This window comes from Vollenhovia emeryi, unplaced genomic scaffold (assembly GCF_000949405.1).
Source record: "Vollenhovia emeryi isolate VEMERY1.0 unplaced genomic scaffold, V.emery_V1.0 DF939130.1, whole genome shotgun sequence".
In the NCBI taxonomy this organism is placed as follows: domain Eukaryota; kingdom Metazoa; phylum Arthropoda; class Insecta; order Hymenoptera; family Formicidae; genus Vollenhovia; species Vollenhovia emeryi.
This window is the reverse complement of record NW_011967236.1, coordinates 468,937-492,052: the sequence shown is the minus strand read 5'-3', so window position 1 is coordinate 492,052 and position 23,116 is coordinate 468,937. Positions and strand designations below refer to the sequence as shown.

The 23,116-nt window shown below is 33.9% G+C and overlaps 1 protein-coding gene across 4 annotated transcripts in view; it reads left to right on the top strand.

Moving 5' to 3' along the window:
• LOC105568280 (TOX high mobility group box family member 3-like) overlaps positions 1-23,116 on the top strand; it is an 84,563-nt gene that overhangs the window by 38,319 nt on the left and 23,128 nt on the right. The window contains exon 1 of one of the 4 annotated variants that reach the window (XM_012023813.1): positions 10,707-11,170. The exons of the other annotated variants lie outside the window; for them this stretch is intronic. Coding sequence (XP_011879203.1) covers positions 11,153-11,170 — 18 coding nt within the window. The 5' untranslated portion in view covers positions 10,707-11,152. Of the gene's footprint in view, positions 1-10,706; positions 11,171-23,116 lie in introns of those variants that run through there. 4 annotated transcript variants of the gene reach the window in all.

Genomic DNA, 23,116 nt, shown 5'->3' with positions numbered 1-23,116 from the left:
TTTGACATAAATTACAAAATATCTTGTAAAATATTCATTTTTTTATCATCTTACCTTAATACTTTTTTTAACATAATATAGGGAGTCCCATTAAAATTTTCAACCCCCCTTTTACCCCCGCGCATCTGGGGAGGGGGAATGATCGGTATCCATGTCAAAAGATAGTTTTTTTGAAAAATAAAAATACGTGTTTTACCGTTTTTTTACATTTTCATTTTTACAAAAATTATTTAGGGGTTCCCACACTTTTGACAAACCCTGTATAATATTAAGGCTTTTGTTCACACATCTTAAATTAGCAACATCAGAAGCGAGAAAATACGGTATAAAGATTCTTGTAACTTATATTAAAATAAAAATGTTTTGAACAAAATAAAGTTATTTTATTCAAAACACACACATAAATAGTTTTTAAATTAATATAATTCCTAAAGCTCACATGTGATAACATAATTCGGAAGAATAAGGCTAATACCCGTGACAGGGTGTTAGTGTCTAAATAATTTTATTATAATAGTTTTTAATTGATAGAAAGAACAGATTTAAAAACTTAAAAACCGACAACTCTTTTTTTGTTTCCACGATCGATAAATAACTCATGATATCGATATATATCGAATTCAATTATGTCTGATAAAGGACAAAAACAAACTGTTTGGCAGTTACTGAATTGAAATAAATATTTGCTCTCGCATATTAAATTGTAACAAAATATAAATCTTCGGTGTATTTTAATTCTATGACAATTATATTAAATGTAAAAGCACTGCATTAAAACGAACAATAACGCTACATGTTACAAGAATAATTTAGCAAGAACAATTGAGAATTTTGAAGTCATTGTAAACCATTGTAAAAAAAATGGGAATATTTTCATAAGCTATTGTAAAAATTGGCTATTTTCAAATCGCTGCGACTCTGTGAAAAATCACCGTCGATGAAAAATTCAAAAAGCATTTTGTAGTTTCTATTTTAACGTGCTGTCGATAATTTATTAACGCCTTTTATCTTCACTGTCCTATTCTTTACAAAACCACACTGTTTTGTTTCTTAAAATTACATATATTTAACGCCGTACAGCTTAGGCTCGGTTTCACCAAACGTCGCTTAACTTTAATCCTAGTTTAATTCGTATTTGTCTCTTTCTAAAGTAACAGTTGGAAAGAGACGAAGAACGAATTAAGCTAAGCTTAAAGTTAAGCGATGTTGGCAAAACCGGACCTTAGTTGCAATGATTTGGCCGTGGATAGTCGTTTGTAGGCCACATGAAGGTCACCATCAATTCTTTAAATGGAACTCTCTAGTTTTCGTTAGATATCCTTACAGCTTACTTCGGCAGCTTTCTAAAAACACTATAATAAAGTATCTTTTCTTAAAGTACTTTTCGAGTTATACTCGTAAAACTCGAAGTTTACGGTACCGCCAGCATTAGTATTATCCAAGGTTTACCGTACGGAAATTGAACGGTCGAATTTACATCTTTGTTGTGTTTGTATGTAAAATATGAAGATGTGTATACGCGCGCGCGTGTAATAAGATACATGTAGTAAAAAATACAATCTTCGTGTGCAAATGTTTCTGCTTAAGTTAAATTATAAATACATATTATACAAAAGTAATTTGTATAATATAAAAAATTAAGAGTACCGCATCGCTCTGTCTGAGAATGGCATAATTGACGGGTCTCGGATTCAATTTCTCGTTCTACACATGGATTTTAAATTCATAATGTGAGGGTTGGTTCTCTAAATTAGAGATTGGGACATTAGACTAACAATCTATGTCCCAGTAAAATTAAAATTTGAAAATCTGAAGTTAGGTCTTTCAAATAAGATGGTCACTGCGGCGGATTATCGATTTTTGAGCTAAACTGTAGAAAGTCATAACTCCACTTGAACTGTAGAAAAAAAGAGTATCCAAACTTTTAGTTTTAAGCTAAAAATTTTAATATTTTAGAAACGAGTAATTTGAAACAAAACAAACTTTATCTTGTGATTTTAAGATTTCTAATATTTAGCAAAAACTTTCTAAAGTCTGCCTCAATTAAGAAATAGTTCCGATGAAATAACTCTCTCTCTCTCTCTCTCTCTCTCTCTCTCTCTCTCTCTCTCTCTCTCTCTCTCTCTCTCTCTCTCTTCATTTAATGTATCGACACTTTTATTTAAAATATTGGCGTTAGATATTAAATAGTTTATTATTATTATTTAATTTATTTATTATGGTTATTTATATCTACGTCATTTTAACAAAAATTATTGAATCGAGTATATCAGATACATATAGTACATTTCATATTCATAATATCATGGACATTATACATACGTGATATAATGAAACGCATACATTATATCACACAGCTTATATAATAACTTTGCAATGCAAAATAATCACATGCGTTGAACTATCAATAAGATGTCTTGGAATAGTTTTATATATTCCGATTCTGATACATAAATGATGGGAATCTTGCGATAGTTTTACTACAAAATATAACTAGTTCAATAATTAATTTCGGAATTTCCTTTAATGTGTTAATTCTTTTATTCTAAATTTCAAATATGCCATAAAAGCTCATAAACGATAAAACGTGAAATATAATCTTATCGCGAAAATAAATCGTGAAGCTATCAGCGCGCGCGCGTACACACACGCATACACGGAGAGAATAGCTCATTTTAACCAACCTATTCGAACATTTCAGAGCCCTTAAGTTCAAGACAAAAATGTTTCAAAGTTACTCAACTGCTAGGAAAAAAGGAAAGATAATCTTGGTTAATAATTTTCGCAAGATGCATTATTCTATTTTATTATCTACAACGCCAGTGTCTCATGAGTATTTATATCTTCTAGTCCATGAATATTTATCCATTCTAGGCATTTGTAAATGATGATGCACAAAATTATCAGACAATATTTGTATAATTATTGTATAGTAAAAATTTAATTTTAAGTTATAATTATTAGGAAATTAATAATTGATTAAATAATCAAGATTAAGTAATTGATTAATTTAGTAAAATAATATATTTATAAAAATTACATCAAAATACACTTTTTTATTTTTACTGTTTATTTGCGCATTATATTATCAGCTCAGCGAGGTCGCTTATCGTGCAAGTAAAACTTATACTTTGTTATTACCGAACTTAATCTTATCTAATCATACAATTTCCGCAGTTTCATATAAATTTACTTACTGATAATAATACCAATAATTTTATGAAGTGAACCGACAATATCATAGCATGCTTTGCAAGGGAATAACTTTTTATCGCAAACACATGCGTTTATGTTATACAAATTTTATGAACTTAAAAATGTGTGAATGCGTTAAAAAAGGGTAAGAATATGATTTAATATCTTTAGAACATTTAGTGATTTAGTCTTCAATCTAAATAATATATAATGAAATTTTTTGTGACAAACGATAGACGGACTAAGTTGTCATACTCAAGTATGTAAGATGTGACATGATACAAATTATAGAACTTCTAGAGTGGACTTGAAAGTGCTTAGAACATTATCGTACTTTCTAAAACATTAAACGCCTACACTGAGAAAGAAATTATGGTTATCACATTATATTCTTATTTGAAACCACACATAAAACTTTTGTGAATAACTATTTATAAGCAACTTTTGTATATTATTTAAAATAGATTTTATACATTATTTATTTTTTTATATATTATTTAAAAATGGAGGATAACAGAGCACATTAGAGAATGTATAATATGAAGCGCATAGAGTTACTATTCCATTTTGTATATAAAGCAGCATAGGCATGACGTAATCGTTGAAGTTTAATATCCAGCATTCTCTTCTCTCTTCTTCCCTTCTCTCTTTCTCTGTCTCCCTCTCTCCTCCCCTCCTCCCTCTATCTCTTTTTCCTAAACTCATTTCAAATGTTCTTGACTTAAGATGAATGAGATAAAAAAGACAAAATGATTAAATAAGAAAAGAGATAAAGAAAGGCGAGAGAAAGAGCACACGAAAACAGAAAGAAAGAGAAGAAAAAGAAATTATATAGATATAGATGCACGACTACTGTGAACTTACAATTAGAAATAATAACGGGAGAATTGATTTTCCTTTTTATTTTGTTATATAAATAACACCAGTATACAATGCACTTCCTTTCATATCATTTTTTTAGTTCATTACGATGTGTCATTATTGATGGAAGAACAAGGAATTCCAATATACGCACTCTTGTGGATGACCTCTTTTATAGAATGAAATTTCGAAAAATACAAATATGCTATTTTGCAATAAAGAATAACAGAATAAATATAATAACATGTGTCTTCGAGAACAGTCACGAGAAGTAAATATCTCTGAAGTAGATTATTTCAGTCTGTCCTTTAGAACGATTTACTTCGATTTGCAGGTTACACACGATCTTACCAACTTGACTTTAGACTTAACTAGTTCGGATAACTTGAGCCAGCTCTAAACAAGCTCGGATTAATAGTGCGGTTTGTGGCACCCCAATTAAGCCATTTCCCTTTTCGACCTCGTACTACTCCGAATTAAGAAGATCCATAGACTAGATAAAACTAAATAGAGCGACTTTTCTAAGAAAGGGAGTTAATCGGTTTTTTGTTTTATGTTTTAGCCTGTTTCATAAACCCGAAAAATTAAATTTGTATACGCAAGTATACAAGTATTTGGCAAGTTGCAAATGTAACAATTATAAATGTAAATTTGAAATATTTTACAAGAAACATGAATTGAATAAGATGATTAATGTTACAGTGCTATCACAAAAACGTATCTGTTATCTAATCTCGTTATCTAATCACTGTTATATAGTTTATAAGTACACTCGAGCAATCATATTATCACGCAAATGTTATCAGCACGCCATAGCATGTTGGTGCTTACGAATAAGCTATTATCTAAGGTCGCGAACCGATTCACGTTAAAGCAATACGTCTTATCGAATAGTTGAGAAGAGATATAGCTGAATCGATAGTTCAATGGATTTGTTGCGATACCGCGTATACGCGCATTCGTATAATATGTAAAGAACATATTATACGAAGATGATTATATCTTCTTGTTAATGTTTATTGGTAATATAAAGATATTATTTTGTCTGTTACTTATTCAATTGTGTAGGAACAACGACGGATTCGTTTTTTTAAATACAATATCGTGAACAGTTGAATATGAATACCCTTAGCAAAAAGAATGTTTTTTTTTAATATAATCATCGAACGTGTCAGTAGAATGAAGTGTCTATATATTAAAGGAAAATATTCACGTGTACTGAAATGGGATTAGCAGTTCTCATATGAACGTGGGAATTTCTCCTTTATTAATTAGTAGCCATGATCTCGTATGTGCTCTGGATGCTTGAATTCTATCGTGAAACTTTTGTAATCGAGCAAACGACTCTTTAGAAAGTTACAATAAATCGTACGTTCAATTATCTTGCGCGGTAGTATCTCTTGTTATATAACACATTTCGGCCATATAAAGTGAAACTAAAAAATTGCACAGTAGCCGGATATTATTTAACCAAATCACGCGGCCATTTTTTTCGATAAAGAATTGTTCTGTTTTGCAATAATGATAATCTTCAAATCTCCGGCCGTTTTTCTTCTCTCTCTCTATTTTTTCTTTTCCATCTTTCTTTCTTCCCCTATTTTTTCCACTCCTATTTCTTCCCCTTCACTCCTTTTCCTTTTATTTTTGTTATATCTCTTTTCTTTTCCATCGTTTTCATTTCGATTTTTTATTCTATTCCTTTTCCTCTCTTTTTTCTTTATACATCTTCTGTTCTTTTCTTTTCCCTTAACTCCATATTTTCTCTCTCTCCTTTTTTTCTTCTCTTCTCCTTTTTTCTTCTTGTTTCATCTATCTCTCAGTCTTCCGTTTTACTCTCACTCCATTCGCGTGACCTTTCCTTCTCTCCATTCTGGCAAGCGAGAACATATTATGTACATGTACGTACACATGTTTGAGTGAATAAGACAGGGAATTAATTTATTTAAAAATCCACCTTAAATTTCGATGGCATTATTATAAATGCATATATGTATGTCTACTAAATTCTACTAATATCATTATAATATTATATACGTATATGTATGATATATTCTTTAGGTATTACTTTCTCTTGTAGTAAAATAAAATTATAAAAGGTATGTAGTTAATTATTTTTGCAATCTTTTACTCATTAATATTTTTAAACCGTAATCATATGTTGAAATTCTCTGTATATTATATAAAATAAATAATATACAGATTTTATTCATATGTGGTAATTATCTGAGTATTTGTCTTTTAGTAATCGTATATGTTTAAACAAATAATTATACATAGACGTTAATATATGTAATGACATTGTTGTAACTATGAAAGAGAGTTTACTTTCCATTCGTCTACTTTCTCTAACGACCATCTGTCGCTTGATTCCTTGGATTTTCTCTCGTATGTACACGTGCAGTTATCACATACCGGAATATATTTGTAGACATTGTTACAAAAACATGGAAGATTTATCAAATTTGAAAAGACTTACCAGAAATTTAATTTAGCAGTTTAAAGCGGCATGACTGATGAAACAAAATAATTTCAATATTTACATTAATTTATTAATTTCATGTTACAAGGTTTTTCACCGAACCTCTGCCGAAAAAACGCCGAGCGAATAATATTTCAAAATTTGTTAAAAATGTACTAATAACATAATAATTTTAATCAACATCGGCGAAATAATACGAAAGTCAGAAGTCAAGTTTTCTGCTCAAGAAAACACGTAATCCAAGTAATCGAGAGAAAGGTGCGATTTAATCAACATTAATTGCACGATCGTCAAACCGTTAATCCTGCAACTCTATTATATTATATTCGACCAACATGAGATAAATAGTTCGCTTTTTTTCGCAATCTCGTTCGCTTAAGCTTCCTTTTTTTTCGATTTATGTATTCAGCTTAACATGGACCATCGTTATTCATTTTGTGAATGAGATCTGTTCATATTTTATTTTCTCGATTATTTTTAGAAGCTATAATCGATAGAAATTACCTCAATTACGAATAAATAATAAAAATAAATCACGTACCAAATTTTTTAATAGAAAAAAGTACGAATACGATTTATGTATTCGATTATATTGGAAATAAAATTTATTTCATCATGCAAATCGATTATTTTGAAGCCAAGTAGCAACGTATCGTTCATCCGTCTGTACTATTTGAACAGTCAAAAATGTAAAACAGATTTCACTTTATCTTTGAAAACCAGCTTTCTTGTCTGTTGGAAGCTATCACGGAATATTTGCATTATGTAAGCACTCCTCCCTACTTGTTCTTTACGCTTCGCAATCTTGCATTAGTTGTCTTTCACGAAATTGAATAAATACTATGGAAATGGTAAAATAAAACTTTACGGATATAAAAACATAAGCACTTAATAAATTCCAGCTAATGATTTTCTTTCATCTCAGTCCGTTTCCTCGCTATTAATATTCAATTTTCTCTTAGTATATTTAAGGTATTTAATTGCAGTTATATCTATAACAATGTATCTCGCGCTCAGCCAGCTAAGTATTTCGAGTATGTTCTATATTCGGTCTGAACGATAAGCTATCCTTGAATTGACTTTAGGACATTGTTAAAAAGCTTATCTTCGTCATTATAGTCGTTATAAAAATGGCTGTTATTCCGACTATCTCATGATAACAATAAATACACAACACACACTTACAAACATACATTCGTTCTTAAAGAAAAATTTAAGTTGTCGTTGAAATATTTATATAAAGTGCAGCTTATAAAATATAATAAATTATACATACAACGTATAACAGATTTAGAAGATAACTAATTAGCTGGCTAATCAGAAGATAAATTTGTTGTGCTTTATTTGTGAGATTTACGAGACAAAGTTTGTATTCTGATAATCTCACCTATATTTTTCTTATGTAACAAAGAACGATGCAAGAATCGAATGAAGCTAATGTATAGATAACGATTCAAACAAGCGCATTTTTAAGAATATATAACAATTAATTTAAACAAAATCTCTCTTATATCCACATGCATTTACATATTTTACATAATATACTTCAACAATGTAATATAAAAGCTACCCTCTGTAAAAAAAGAAAGAACGAGTCAAAAGCTAGTAACGTCCGAAGTCGATCCTCTGTAAAAAAGTAAGTGATTGATGACAGGAAAGGCTGGTTCTCTTAAAAGCATATTGTGGAAGATAAAACTTGCTCAACTGGCTTCTTGGTTGCGATGGTATTTATAATGAAACATGACAAATCTCTCTCTCTCTCTCTCTCTCTCTCTCTCTCTCTCTCTCTCTCTCTCTCTCTCTCTCTCTCTCTCTCCTCCCCTCTGACTCCCCCTTCTTTCCAATCCCTCCCTCCCTTCTTTCATCTCCCTTCCTCCTTTTCCCCTCTCCTTATTTCTTTCTCCCTTGCCGTTCTCTCCAGATCCATTCGCCTCCGTTCTCTCTTTCTTCTCTCTCCCCTCCCATCAACACTGTCAGAGTTCGTTATCTAGGCCAACAGATGCAGGTATTATTCACACGATGCCGAGTATTTCTAAAACAAACTCGAATCCGGAGCGATAAATAAACAGGCCGTATTTAATGTTATCGTTTGAAGATCTCATAAAACATCTCTCTGTCATGATTGCGACGAGAAGAAGATATTTTCCTTCGCCTTTTAGTTCCTTCCTTCACAGGAAATTTTCTGACTGGAATTTATTAGTGCCATCTTAACAGCTTTTTATTTTAGTTTATTGTCAATATCCCTCTTTTGCAATTATTTATTTATGAGAGGTTACATCTCCGTTGTATTGCCGGCATTGAATGACCCTCCACTGAAGCTGATTAATATTTATACAAAACGCGTATCAACTTGGTAATGTTTCAGTCTTTCTAATTTTTTGTTTTTTTCTTTGATTATTTGCTTATTATTACTGAATATTAAAACATTACAAAGCGTATCTGTTCATATAAATATTACATAAAGTAATCTTTATGGTATCCAGCTTATGTGTCTTGCTTTTACGACAATCCACGATTCGTAGCACAAAAATCCAAATTTTTCTTCTCACTATCGGTAATTTTGTCCTGCACTCGAGTATCTATCCACTACAAAGCGTTTAAATCAATTGGTTCTCTATCAAAGATATGATAACGATCGAATTTCTATCAGTTGCAAAACTCATATTAAACTGCTGACGCTTCAAATCGATGATAAATCGACGCTCTTGCTATATAATTCCCATTGAATTTTATGTGGCTGAGGTAAAGGACTTTTTACAAATAAATTTATAAACTCGCGGTAAATATAAATAAAGTCTCTGCATTTGTAAGCTGCGGGATAAACGGACTGTGCCTTACAATATACGGTAATATCGCAGCGCGTTTGCTCTTGTACTTTGAAACTCAATGACTGTGTTTACACACTCCTCGAACACATGTTGCCTTAATCGACGTAAACGATCACGTTACTAGCAGGTAGTTAAACCGAAGACTTTTCACGAACGCCACGCCACGCCACAGCACGGCACGGTACGGCATGCCGCAGAATAGCCTTGCACCGTGTGCGAGATAAATATTAACAATAATAATTCGTAACATCGCGCGAGCCAATAGAATAAACTCTTTCAGTCTTTCATTAGTCTTGGTGCATCTGCCACATTCCGACTATCGCATAAGCTTCACTCGACGACTGACGCAGTGGCAGCTTACAATAAACATAAGATTGAAAAGCATTTGAAAAAAAAACCACTTGCTTTATAACGTGACGCACATATATTATGCATACGCGTAATATTATATAAGTCACTTTAGACTCGCTCTTTTCGATTATTGTAACTTAATGTGATTTTAAACTGTCGCTATCTCCAGCCTATAACAGCCCTGGACGTAGGCCTCTTTCAAGTCTCCATGCCTGTCGATTTTTGGCACGAGCTTTCACTTATCTTCCAACTGCTGTGCTTGGCTTAGTAAGTCGAAACGTGCACAACATATCTTTTATCTCATTATATGTGAATAAATTACTTATTTTTGAGAACACCTATCGCCGCTCGTACACTCAGCCTTGCGGCTTTCCTACATTCGTTTTTGCGTACTACGAACGCTCGATTTATTTATTAAATCGAAAAGCGTTGGTTCTTTTTCTTGTCAATTCGGGGGAGACCATTTTATGACACGCGATACAACTCCCTCATTACGTTTATATGCTTTTTATCGCTAGACAAGGAGCGGAACTCGTTTCTCGCGTTAGATATGTCGTCGTCGCGACTCTTTCCGCGTACATTCAATTACCGCAGCTCAAAGTTGGCCCGCGTTACATCGTGAAATCGCAACGTTAATAAACGGAGCATTTAGTCTGTAGATGGAAAACGCGCTATTCAAAGAGATTACAAACAGCCATCTGCCTCCACCCCTCCGAGGCGCTCGCGCCCTTCTGCAACTACCCCATGTACCCCTTTCCACCGAATCAGCCACCTCTCTCTGCTAGATACCTCTCAGCTACCATACATACACTCTCGCAGTCTCGCTTATAGAATTCTTTTCCCTTTCCTCGCCGCCCTCCTCGCCGCGCCGCGCCGCGCCGTACCGCACCGCGCCGCGCCGCGCCGCACCGTACCGCACCGCACCACGCGCCGCGCCGCGCCACGCCACGCAATCTCTCCAACCAACACGCGCGTAGTAGTACCGTCCTCCCCTATCGCGGTGCCCCACCACCGTCGCCCATTGCAGCGAACCAATATACCCGGAATCACATTGCCGCGCCGACCATCGCGGGGAGTGTGCGTCGCCTGCCACGCTGTCATTCATCGTTTTCGTAGCGCGTCGCTATATCGCGCCAAGTATATCACGGTGTTCCAAGGGTGGTCTCGTACACGCAACCGCGTGCCGCCGCCGCCTAACCTCTCTCTCTCTCATTGCTCGTCGCCCAGTGGTGATATGGACTTCCGCTGTCCGCAGAGTGTAGTGATCGTGTGCAATTCATGAGAAACGAGTGGGATCTCTCAACGGCGGGATTCTAACCTATTGCGGATACGTGGATTCTCGAGTGTCTCTCTCTCTCTCCCTCTGATCGTGTGCCCCTCATGACTCAATCGCTCCGTTAGCGAGCGCGCACGCACGGGCTCGCGCCTCACGTACTATATGTTGGATTTCGCGCCGGTAAGTAATCGAGTGTCGCCGTCATGTTTATGTTAGTTAACACGATTAGCGTTATATAAATCTCGAGTGACACGAGCAACGTTAGGACGCCGAGGAGTCGCCCGAGTACGCGTCGAGCGTACGTACGAGCGGCCACTTTGTAGCGAGCGGCTCGTTACTGCGCGTGGCGCCATCTCGTGGGTCGGGACGCGAAGTGCGAGGGCGTGGAATTTCCCGAGTACCCACGGGGCGGTTTCGTAATATCAACGTTTTCTATCTTTTCCCACTTTATTGTTACTCCTTTTATTGCCTTTGCCATCAATTATCGATCGACGTTTTTTTTCCCCCATTCGCTCGGCGCGGTAAATATCGACGCGGCTCCACGGCTGAATTGTAAAATTTATATATGAGCGACCTCCCTCTCCTCCTCCTCCTCCTCCTCCCCCTCCCCCCCTATCGTTTTCTTTCGCAATCGCGATTGTTTATTGGTGATGACAAACAAATTCCGCGAATTTGCATTCTAAAGCGTTACATTGCGCACACATTAGCACGTTCACGATATAATAATCGCCAATGAGTCACTCTATCGATCGCCTTACCCATATCGTAAATCTTTATCGGGTAAATTTAACTTGGATGTGTTTATCGGATCTTTCTGTTGTGTAAACAGAGCCACGTATTTGATCGCTGTATACTTAGGGCGAGCATAAGTGAATTAATCGCACCAGCGATTGTGGCCAATAGCAATTATATCATTGATCATAAGACTGCAGAGCGCTGTAATTCTTAATAGCAAATAATAGTCATCGGGAAAATCGGCCATAAATGATTTACAATCTTTGCTAATTAGAACTAAGCGCACTCGAAATGATATATCGCGCACAAAATAAGTGCGGAGTATATTGTTTAGACGTACAATTAGAATCGGATAAAAACCACCTTGCCTTTTTGTTCGCTGATTGAAAATGACTTAATTAGTATAACTTATTGTTAGCGCTGCTATCTTACCGTTATGTATAATACACGGAGTAGCCTTGTAACTGTATAAATTACAGCGTAACGTTGACGCAAATTAAACTCACACGTTTCGCATTATTCTAATGAGCTGCATCGAAACGAACGCGCCATTTTATCGCATCATCGAAAACGTACTCGCGCGCATACAAAGGATGATAAAAATTTTCATGTTGCGGATAAATCGACCAAGCTCCAAGTAATTCCATGCATGTATATAAAAATATGAACATTATATGCACATAGAGGAAAGTTCCCTATTATGAGATAGGCTTCTAATGCGAGATGGTTTTCAGCGTCCGAATTCAATCACAAATCTTCTTTCGCGCATTACACGGTCTAACAATGAATTTTCCACTAAACAGATCTCCCTTCAAGAGTAATAAATTCATGGTGGAACCAATACATGTTGCTTGTTAGTTTAACAAAAACCCCACTATCTCATATTAGTGGACTTTCCTCTATACATATTATATGCATATGATTCCTAAGCAAATACTAAAAATATAAAGGTTCCTCGGCCTATTTTATGAAGAAAATATGCTACAAACGTACATCCTAAAGGGCTAAAAAGTATGAAGCTACTTACTTTTGATTTTAATCTTTGTCGTTTAGCTCGAAAACAGCATGAAAAGCAGACAGTTTTTGTTGAGTTTTGGTTCGAAATATAAAAAAATTGTTAAACTTGGAAAAACTAGTGACGTGCCATTCTTTCATAAAAAAATATAATTACCTATACGCATGTCCCTGGTACAATTTAACGTATCATGTATCTCTGTAATAAAAGTGCGCACATGCACACACACTACACACACACACGTATTATATACGTTACATCGAAAAAACTAGCTTTTGTAAAAATTATTTCAACTATTTGTTATTTACTTTTTTTTTTCAAATCGCATTCGCTCGTGTATAATCCGCACATGTTGTGACACAACACCTTTAAAGAAAAGTTTTTAAATAATTTTCAATATATCGAGCCCCATCTAGAAATGACGGGGCCGATTTTACTGGACTTCAAAAAGACAATAATGGCACCTCATTATTCTACAACGAGATCAAAACGAATTGTAATTTTGAATTCTCAGACAGTTTGTGGTTTTATCATCTTGCGGTTGGAAAACGAGCATTCGTTTTGCGTGTTTCAAAAGAACGTTATTTCTGAGATCTTTCTTTTCGTACGTAAGCAAGTCTCAAATTAGAAATATTGTAAAATAAAACGTTTCTCAATGAAATGGTAAATAATTAATACATCAACATTGCCCGTCTGTTATTGCTTCTCTCTGAGAGAACAAAAACAAAATACAATTTACGCAAGTGGATCTTACATAATTCACGTTAGTGTGCCATTTTCGAAAGACGATGTATGAAGTAATTCATACATTCGTTTTCTCGTTGCGTAACAAGAAAATATATCCAATAAAAAGCAGTAATTTGGTGATTGCATGATGTTCGATTACATTTATATCAACTTTTGAAATACATACGTGAAACGCAATTGATTATTTGAATAATGTCGGTTAACTTTTGCAATCAAAATTTGTTGTCCCAAAAAGTTTTTACTTCTGAAAAAGCTGCCAAATTTCACGTGAAAAAACTGAGAGGAGAAAAAAATGCAACGTCGATTACAGGTGAAATATTCACTGAAGCGCATCCATCAAGATTTGTGTACCTGCTTTCGCTTTGCATACCTCGCCTTCTCTTTCGTTTTTTAATCTTCTCTTGATCTTTTCAAACGTATTTTCACATTCGTCATCCGAATCTGTTTCGCAACGAATTTATTAACTGATTAAGTAATATTGAGCAGCTTTACAATATGCTATATAACATTGATTATTCCTGGAATACATGTGGTTACTCTCAAATATCGCGTTAATTCGTAACATAATGACATTTATGTCGTTCGACTAATTCCATTGACAGATATGTATATGTACACGACTGTAGGTACACGCCGCGTATATTAACGAGATCAACAAGAATGTGATTGAAATAACTAATCAACAAATTATTAATTAAAAACCAAGATCGACTGTACCGTCGACAGAGTTGGCTGTTGTCGGTAAGTCGTTTCTTAACCAAAATTTGAATCTGAAAAGACCGCCGAGTATTTAAATTGTGGAATTTTTCAGTATCTCCTGTCACATTGTACGTATACGCCTGAAATTTGGGCTGATAAATATTCATCGCCCATGCCTGTTTAATGCCCCCCGATGAAAAATAGCAGTTTTAAATAGTGTATTTTTTACATGGTCATTTAGCGTCTCGTTTGTTATTCCATTACGTGGTATTTATCGTTGCATAAAAGACCGCCATCGAAAGAGCGTATCCATTCCACGATGAATGTTTCAAAGGATAGATGGTTCTATTGTTCTCAACATTATGCGTCACACAGTCGTTACTCGACAGATACATAGTCTGTATTCAAATGAAATGTCCAATATAACGATGATAAATAAAATGATCATGCTACGTATATTATTTCGAAAAGTCATCAAATAATTTCATTGTATCGATAATATTGAACAATAATGGAGATTAAACGAGTTAAACGGGAAGTAACTCTAATTACTGTGATAGTGATACTGTATGAGTCGGTGAGTTTATTCTTGTACGCAACTTGTTTTTCAACTGTTCACTTTCTAAATGTCTGTCCATTTTCTATTACACAATAATATTTAAACTTTGGCAGCGTATTTTATACGTAAAATCGACGACAAATACGACGTGGCGTCCATTGGAAGCAAAAAGTTGCTGCCCCCGAAATTGCATTACGAGTGATAATTACTGCGTAACACTGTCCGATGTATTGTCCATCATCGAAGGTCGATCCTGCTATGCTTGTTAATTAGAAAATGCACAGCCGTGTGAGATAAACTAGCAAGATATCTCAGGCAACGTCGTGCACAGCGCGATTAATAATGTAACGAATGCATGCATTTTCATTATAATACATGTTGCTTCTGAATGCACAATCGAGATATTATCTACGATTAGCTACGAGCATAACATTCCGGTAATTTTATTTTTCCCCCCGACTCTGTTTTCTGTTTTGCTCGTATATACGTTTTGCCACAAACAGTTGTTTGCTGCATTTAAATTGTAAGTTTGCAATCCGGAAGTCATCTTTGTTAAATGTTTTCGAGTTCAGAAGTCGTATAACGTACTGCTACTGTGATATACATCGAGCACGTTATATTATTATTCGAATGATATCGCTAGCAAGCTATCGGAATATTATTTCAGTTCCTAAACAACAAATTACCACATACATTATAATTTCCCATGACAATAGTGCGCAATTAAGTAAATAACGACAATGTGCAAGTTGGTTAATTTGAGTATTTAAATATAGAGAATAATCGCCTTATCGATTGATGTCAGTATCAAATTCATACGACTTGGACTTATTCCAGCTTTAAAGTAGTTGTCGTACAAACTCACGTTTCTAACGAAACGCCTACAACTTTTACAGTACATAAAACAAGTTATTCCGATAGCTCGTTCGCAATATTATCTAACTAATCATAGTATCGTGAATTCGATCGACCATCTCCAAAGACAATTACAGTTAATTTTTGTACGTGTTCTCTAAACCCAACCAGCACAAATGCCACACTTTTAATTTTAGCATCAAAATGAATTTTACGATTTCATAAATAAAAACTCAATAGCGTATGAGAGAACACGATACAGGGAGAGGGTTATTTAAAAAAATCAAAATTATTTATGTTTTTGTTAAAGATGTTAAAAATTATTCAAAAGCTTCAGAAAAAATATCAATTTCCGTCAAATGAGACACAGGAGATGAATAGTCGCGACAATGCGCCTCCCAACAAATAAATTTGCAACCCCTTGACATTTAGTCTTCTTTGTTTGATACACAGCTGCAACAGCCTTTAATTGTTTGTCCATAACTTTTTTGTAATGAACCATCCTTTATGTCGTAATTGATTCGACATTTTTTAAAAAGTGTTTTAGTTATTCAAAGTGCCAAGTTGTAAGTTTGTACAATAGTGAAGTGAAATTGCGATGTTGCCACGATTATTGTGTTTCTTACAATTAGTGTAGATTAGGTTGGGTTAGGTTATACGGAGGTTCGTTCAACGTTTCTATGTGTAAGACTTCAAAGTGTACAATCCCAGCCAAAAGTTTCCATGAAAGATCATAGGAGGAATAGTATCTTTTACTTCCTGGAGTCCTGATTTTTGGATGATATTGTAACTACCTTAAAGCACGACGAATACCATTGAAAGAATAAAGAACTGAAATGTCAAGAGAATTAATTGTATCTACTTTTTTACCGTTTGTTCTCTTAGCGCAAAGAATTTCTCGTAAGAATAGAACGCGCGAAAAAGAAAGAACGACAATATATTGTTACATCCAGCAATATTTTATCTTTACATATTATAATTCAAAAGTTAGGCATTCGACTTGTTATTGTTATGTACCGCGTTCCGAAAAAAGAAAGACGCGGATCTTTAAAATATGAAGATGAAGTGTCTTCCGTTGACGAAAATTCACCTCGAAACGAATCGCTTACAACGTTAGAAACTGGTCTTGAATCTCACCATCTGGAACACGAGTGTGCTTCCCAACCACTTTTCCCCTCCTGCGGCATGCAGTATAACGATTTCGAGGTAAGCAATGGACAGGTGCGGATGTAGATCGAGCTCTGCATCCAACGTTTGACCGACCAATTACTACCTCGAATTTGTTATTACCGACGCTGTACATCTCATTATCTAGCAACAATAACATTATTTAGTATCAATTACAAATCGAACGTGCTTAACTTCTTAGTTACATAGATATAAATACCACACGGCCATTTTTTAATTATAAATGTTTATCTTTCTGACCCGGAAATTCATTAGATTCGAAAGGAAGTGAAAAAGGGTTGTCACAATAGCGATGAATATCCATAAAGGAAAAAAGGAAAACATTCATATTTAGTATGCGTTTTATACAATGAATTTAACTTTTAACTGTGGATATTATACATTGGTGGATACGCATTAGTGGATATTATGCATTAGTGGATATGCATCAGAGGATATTATGCATTAGTGGGTAAACCTAAAGGCCCCCAGTTTTAAATTTTAAAAAGAATATACAGGATGGTTCCGAAGTGAGTATCGCAAGAGACAATTCTTGTTGAGTTTTAGTTCGAGATTTCGAAAACGTTGTTAAACTTTGATAAAAACAGTGGCACAGCATTCTTTAAAAAAATCTTAATATGATTAGCCGTACACCTCTGGTGGGTCTGAAAATCGTTTTTAGACAACGGTTTTATCGGTACTGTAAAATGATTCTTAATACCACATGTACACACACCGAATTTAAATACGATATCTCCAGCCGTTGTTTTAAATCTCTGAAATCTTCATTTTTTTTCTCAAATTTTATATCTTGTATTTTGCAAAAGCATTTCAGGGCATTCGTTCACAGAACATTTTCTTTATAAAGTAAGCCAAAGAATATTCTCTTACATTTTCTGTACTTAGAAGTCACCCTGTATATAACCGTTCTCTATACAGCACAAGATTCAGCATTTGCTGCTGAGCTTTCTTATACATTTTTCAGCGTTAATTACCCGTAGAGTCAAGTTTTATTTGTTTTTAGAAGAAAGACAAGTGATTAAAATTATAAAACAAGTAGCAGGAATCCCAGAAATTTTGCATTTGCAGTAAAGAATTAACACGAGTGCTGTTAATCATTTTTCTGTTAAGGATTATGTCATCGAAAGAGAAAGCTATATATATTATATTATTTTTTAAGGTGTCATTAGTCAAAATTTAATAATCGTAAAATAGATAGAAAGAAACAGATAAACAGAGAGAGAAATTTGCGATAATGATCTTGCGCAAGTGTTCGAAACGAAACCAAGCGAAGTACAGCTCATTGAGAAAGTTGAAAGAAGAGAGAAGAAGCGAAACATGGAGAATACCTTTTCCCAACAAACGAGTAACAGCAGGCAGGCCGAGAGAAGTGCCTCCACAATGGAACCCCTTACATCTAAAACGGTTATACACGCAGGTAGAGCTTCGCTGTTGCCGGGCTGTAAAATGCCCATTGTGTTTCTCGCTATAAGAACATACTGCGACTCGAAAATGCCTCTCGGTTACGCGTTATTTCTTATGCGATTGCTAACAAACATTTCAGAAAAATAATTTTCTCATATTGCTCTTAGGAGAAAATTTCCTGGTTATTTCCTCATACTTAGCTATGCCTTTGTAATACATCGTATTTTCTTTTCAATGTTTTGCCTACAAGTTGCGACACATCGTTCCCCACGGTTCTCTTGTTATCCGTTTAAACTAATTAGATTTTTCACATGGCCGGTCTAATGTGGACGATAAGAGAATTCTGTGCTCGATTTGATTTATACATACACACGCGCGCACACACGTACACACGTATTGATTATATTGTGTCTCGCTGCTTGTTATCTAATATTGGTTCGATAACTGACTATGTCATGCATGTTTGTGCGGAACAAAACATCAGGAAAAAGAAGAGAGAGAAAAGAAAGTTTTCATAATCACAAGAACATGCGACGTCTATCGAAATAGTTTATTGCGACACTCGCGTACAATCGTGAAAACGAAACATAATGCTGCTTTTTGATGAACCGTCTGTCATTATGGTACTTAGTAATTAATTAGTACGGAACGATTAATACTGACTTTCACTCCATTAACATTCATCGCTTTTTGCGAGTAACAATTTCCTTTGTTTCTGATATTATTTCTTCTTCCAAAGAAAGCCTTTTCTCACTGTGTTCCATCTCTTGTTAATAAGAACAAGCAATATACTACGCATTTCTCTACTCTGATAAAAAATATGATAAAGAAGAGTTAATGAGAAAGAATGAAAGCGGTTCTTTTTCTACGTGACAGTGCATTCCACTGAATAGATAAGAATTAAATTTATTACTTATCTACGATACGAACTGTTTGTTAAATAACCAGGACTTATAAGTTATTACCGCAATAAGAAATATTAAAGTATGTAAAGAGGCTATTAACCTCCTTTTACTAGAGAGTCTCAGATAATGTGTGCCTAAAACGATGATGTTTACTGAGTATTCATCACGTCTTTTCTGTTATAATATTATTGACCAGCAGTACAACATAAAAATATAAAATATTTTTGAATTATAAAAGCTTTTCCGTTTAGATAACATCGCTTTTATTTATAACTAATCAATCCCTCTTTTCAAATTAATAATTAATTGATCAGAAAATTCGTCGTTTTTCTATAAAACTTTAAGTTTCACAACATTGAAATTATACGATACTTTGTATGTGCTCAAGGTTTTTTTCATTATTTGAACAAGGCATGCTTTTTTTATGATCGTGCTTGAATAAAAATGAGAGAAAAATAACTTGAAGGCTGTAATAAAGTCCAACTTTTTATGACATTGCTTTTTCTGCATCTGCAACAACGCTCCTAATGAGGAAGTCTAATCTATTTTTGTTTATATTATTTGATTCTGTTTATCATTTTTTTAAATTTATATCAAAAGCGCATTTTTATATTATTTATATTATTTTATATTATCTTATATTTGTAGTGATGCGAACTATTAAACAATGTTACTACGAGTTGTAGAGATTTTAGCTATTATTCTGGTAAATTATTAAGATAACGAATAGTAAATAAATAAATTATTTTTATATAACAAGTGCAATCACAATAACACCGAGTAAAATCCAATCATATGTCTAACCGCAAAGTTACTGTATATTTGAAGTAATTCGTACGTCCTCACTAAAGAGATGCGCGGGGCATAGGGGCAAACTCGTAAGAAAATGACGCACGAGATTTTATAAATTAACACCTGTGTGAGATTACGAATTTTTTTTCCTCCTCGCGCTATTCTCTATGAGTGCAAAGTGATGTAATCACATTTTCTTTGCTAATGAGTTTTTATTCTCAGAAATAATTAAACTTGAAAAAAATTTGACTATAGAAATAAAAATTATTCAAATAGATTTAACATCGCCAGTTTTTTTTAACGACCTACACTGACCAAAGTTTTTTTAAACACTACTATGTAGTGTTTTTTTATTAACTACTGTAGTGTTTTTTAAATAAAAATATTGGTCAGTGTAGGTCGTTTAAAAATAACTTATCATAAAAATTATTGATCAAAAACAGTATTTGGATGATAATTTGACGAAAGATACGATTTCAGAGTATTTTTCATATAGCGACGCTCCTGAGGCCAACGTCACACGCGTGATCGGCGGCTTGGCCGTCGAGCCTCGAGCGGCCGTGAGAGAATAGTAGGCGTCGCCTCAGAAATCTGCTCGAAATGTGCATCTAATTCCAAGCACTGTACTAATTGATTAATATGTATATAATACAATTATTGCAGACACTTTATACACAGTTTTTATTATTCTTAATAAATTATTAGTAAGAGTAATTATTGTTGGTTGTTAAAAATGTGACAACGATCTATTTTATGCATTAAATACTTTCTTTACATTTAATTAACTCTATTATTTATGTGGATACAAGCACGTTTGCCGCGTTTTTTAAATTCTTTATCTGAAAATATATTGTATACATTTAACCATTATATTTAAATGTACGAATAATCAAGTATAAAATACGTAATTATATTGGATTTTATTGAATATTGAAATGTAATAATGGAAAAGGATTAAATTTTATATCGTTTTTAAGTCTTATTGGTAGTAATGCGAGTGATACTTTTTTATCATATATTCTTTTACGCAAATAGATTATCTTTTTATCACTGTGCGTGCTGAGTGTCCTATAAATTGCACATACAAAATGCATGATGCGATTTATCGTATCAGAAGCAATGCTTTACTTTTTGTGAATTGCATTCGTGCTTTTAAATAAAAGCAACTTACGGTGGCTCCTGCATAAACAGACTAAAAGTAGAAAAAAATTGATATGAAATTTGAACATGTAGTCGCAAGTTTAATATATCAGTGCGCGAAATTTTAGACTCAGTCGCCGATGAAATAAAAGAAGTAGAATAATAGTTTTTCAAGAGACTAACGCGAACCGAGCAAGATATAAGTGCTTAGTCATAATATATTCAAGCGAAAAATTCAACAAACTTTTCGACCTGACATAAGGTCAGGGTTTAAATAATTTACAAACTTTATACGCAGTAAGAGATACATTATACTTGCGATAACGGAAATCTAGTTAATACATCGATACATTAATTATCGTATAAGGAACTCTAGTAAGCAATGTGAGAACAACTTGTTGGACAAGATCGTAAGACAATGATCAGTCGAATTATCTCTCATAGAGTTAGTTTAGTTTCCAGACTTTATAAACGGAGGGGAGTTTCTAACATTTCGTGATCTTGTAATAAACTTTTCCGACCAATAAACACTCTAAAATAAATAAAAAATAAAACTTTAAAATAAAAGGTAATGAATAAATTAATGAAGTGTGTCAGTGGACTAAAAATGAATACCTGAGTCATCAGAAAGTGAAATTATGGGTCTAGTAAATGTGTGTCTGATGAATTTGGAAAGTCAATTGTGAGCGAGGAGCTATTTAAAACATTAAAAGCAAGGAGATAATAGGAAGTAAGAACTTTATATCGGAGTAGGGATAACTTGTCGAGGATTGGCATATACGTTTCTGGAAGTAGATCTGTGTCACTTTGTTCATTCAAACCACAATTTTGTCTCTTTATATATAACATTTCCGAGACAAATCTTTCAATGTGAGAAGGTTCATGTTATTAAAAATTTCTACATTCCAATAAAAATTGTGGCCCTTTTGAAAGTCGATGATTTCATATGATCGAAAGTAATCCACTTAAAGTAAATCTACTTCTTTTATTGATAACAGCATTATGTTCCTTGAATCTTCTTCGTTCTTAATTTGCCCAATTTATGTTGCTTCGTAATTATTGCAATTAATTTTACATAGATACTACATCACAATGAGACAAACTGTCAATTTTATCTCTACCCCTTATAATATATTTCTTTAGACCATTGAGGATAGAAAAAGATATTTTGAAATTATATTTATTGACTATGGAAATAAAATTGTTAGGAACTTTGTTAACAAAGGGGGCAGTAAAATACGATACTTTATCTTTGGGTGGGATATCCTCTTCTTTTGTGCTTTTATCTTTTATCTATTTTATGTGGAACCAATATTTAAGTCTGTTATTAATCATGGAAAAAAAGTATAATTTATAGGGTTAGTCATTGTTCAAAAGTGTGCTGATTATAAATTGAAAATTCTTTGTACGGAATTGAGGGTGGGACAAAAGAACTGCCTTATTTACTATACTAAAGATAATTCCATTTCATGGCTGTAATGTAATGTAGGTTTGTGGAATTGGTCGAAAATGATTTTGTTTTCCTTGATAATAATCTTAACATCGAGAAAACTAATTCGACCCTCATCTCCTATTTCTAAGGTAGCCTTTCATGTAACGAAATAAATTCTCAATAATTATCAATTTGATTATTTGGAGCAGCAAGAACAATATCGTCAACATAGCGGTAATAAAAAGATGGAGTGAAAGTAAGGTGAGCTAAATCTCCTTCTCCAAGTCAACCACCACAAGATTTACAATAGGAGATAACGGAGAGGGTCATGGGAGTGCCAAAGATCTGCCTATAGAAAACTTCGTTGAATGAAAAGTAGGTAGAATTAAACCTATTGCCAAGAGGAATCCTTGCTGTGGAATCCTAATATATTTTGAGTTCACATCCCATCTCTCCATGACACTTAACGTCTAAGGAAAGTAAAATATGATCTACTTCTACCATATATGAGCACCATTAAGTTTGTCCACCAAATGGTAGCTATTTATTATGAAGCTAGAATGTTTGGGAATGCTATTAGAGAGAATTTCATTTAAAAAACCTACTAACGAACTATTGATACAAGAAATAATTACTCCAAGTGGATTGCCCTTCT